The sequence below is a fragment of the Chinchilla lanigera genome, unplaced genomic scaffold, assembly GCF_000276665.1.
Source record: "Chinchilla lanigera isolate Chin_1 unplaced genomic scaffold, ChiLan1.0 scaffold00131, whole genome shotgun sequence".
NCBI classification, from domain to species: Eukaryota; Metazoa; Chordata; class Mammalia; order Rodentia; family Chinchillidae; genus Chinchilla; species Chinchilla lanigera.
This window is the reverse complement of record NW_004955532.1, coordinates 765,109-766,576: the sequence shown is the minus strand read 5'-3', so window position 1 is coordinate 766,576 and position 1,468 is coordinate 765,109. Positions and strand designations below refer to the sequence as shown.

Sequence of the window (1,468 nt, the reverse complement as noted above, 5' to 3'; positions counted from 1 at the left end):
CATGGTGCTGCTGTTATTCTTTCCAGGGTCATGTAGTTAGTCCTGAACATCGGAAGCCTTACCGCACATTGTGACCTCTGCCCTGGCCCGGCCCTATGCCTGCTACTGCCCCTACCCTGTAGAGCCGGAAGTCACCCGTGTGTCTTGGCTCGATCTTCCGTGCCCCGATAACATGAGTCACCCCGAAGGACCCCTTATGCACCTGTCTGGGCCCGCTGGCCTGCCCGCTGGATCTCCCAGCACCCGTCCTGCAAAACTAGAGTTGGGCAGCAGGTGGCGCAGACCGTGGGTCCAGCTTTTGGTTCCTTCTGAGCCATTGTCAGCACCTGATTGGCTGGACATTGTGACGTCAGAGACTCGGGCCAATGCCAGGCTGTGGTCCATGGGTAGCCTGATCTGTGGTAGAGCAGAGCCCAGTGAGAGAAGTGGTTCTGGGCAGGCTGGGCCTTGGCCCCGTCACCCGTCCCTACTCCTGCCCAGCGCTGGATTTCACTGGGTAAAAACCAGCCCTTCACAAAGTCAACCTAGGGCAGCCCATGGCCCGGAGGGTCCTTGGGAGGAGTGGCCAAGGGGGTCTCGAATTCTAGAGGCAGATCTGGCGCAGAGAAGCCTGGGTCTGGATGCTGGGTTCTAGCAGCTCTGCCGCACGTCTGAGCTCTCGGCACCGCTTCCCCGGGCCCGCCGGGCCTACCCTACTGTCTGAAGTAGGGCCCTGCTGCTGGCCTCAGGCTTCTGGTGGAGCCTGTGTGACACCCCTGGAGCGGTCCCCACTTGTGGGGCCTCCACCTCGGGCCTCGCAGGCACTGGCGCCAAAGATTTCAGAGACCTGGAAAGCTGAGTGGGCCAAATACGCCTTGAAAGCCACATGGTGTCCTGTTCCTCGTCCTCTGCCAGCCCTCCCATGTGTCGGAAGTTTGTAGAGTAGGCATCTGGCTGGGTGTGGTAGCACATGCCTGTCACCTCGGCTGTGCAGAGGCTGAGGCAGAAGGATGGCCAGCCTGGACAATTTAGGGGGATCCTGTTTCCATACACACAAAGTCAGTGGGGGGGCCCTTGCCTAGCATGGGCGATGTCCTGCCTTTGGTCCCCAGGGCGCCAAGAGGAGGGGCCGGGCATTCTCAGTCCTGTAAGCAATGTGACGGTGCTAGCCGCGCGGAGGGGCGGAGGTTGGCTCGGAGGGAGGGAGGGAGGGAGCACCCTGGCCGAGCGAGCGGGACACGCAGACCCACGGTGGAGCGTGAGCGCCGCAGGGCGGGCGCGGGGACGAGGACCACGGGGATCGGCCCTCACACCTGCCTCCCCCCCCGCGCGCCCCAGTGCCTGCCGCCGGCCGGCCCGGGAGACTCCCCCTGCAGAGCGAAGAGCACAGCGCCCTGCGAGCCCTTCCTGCTGCGGCTGGGACCCTCCTCGGGCGGCGCCGGCGCGTGGCTGGGGTGGGGGTGGGCAGAAGGGGCGGCGGGTGTCCGGG

General features: G+C 64.6%; 1 protein-coding gene across 1 annotated transcript in view; it reads left to right on the top strand.

Moving 5' to 3' along the window:
- Positions 1-374: 374 nt before the first annotated feature.
- Nckipsd (NCK interacting protein with SH3 domain) overlaps positions 375-1,468 on the top strand; it is a 10,206-nt gene continuing 9,112 nt past the window's right edge. The window contains exon 1 of the mRNA XM_013507637.1: positions 375-496. Within this exon, the coding sequence (XP_013363091.1) occupies positions 383-496 (114 nt within the window). The 5' untranslated portion in view covers positions 375-382. The remainder of the gene's footprint in view (positions 497-1,468) is intronic.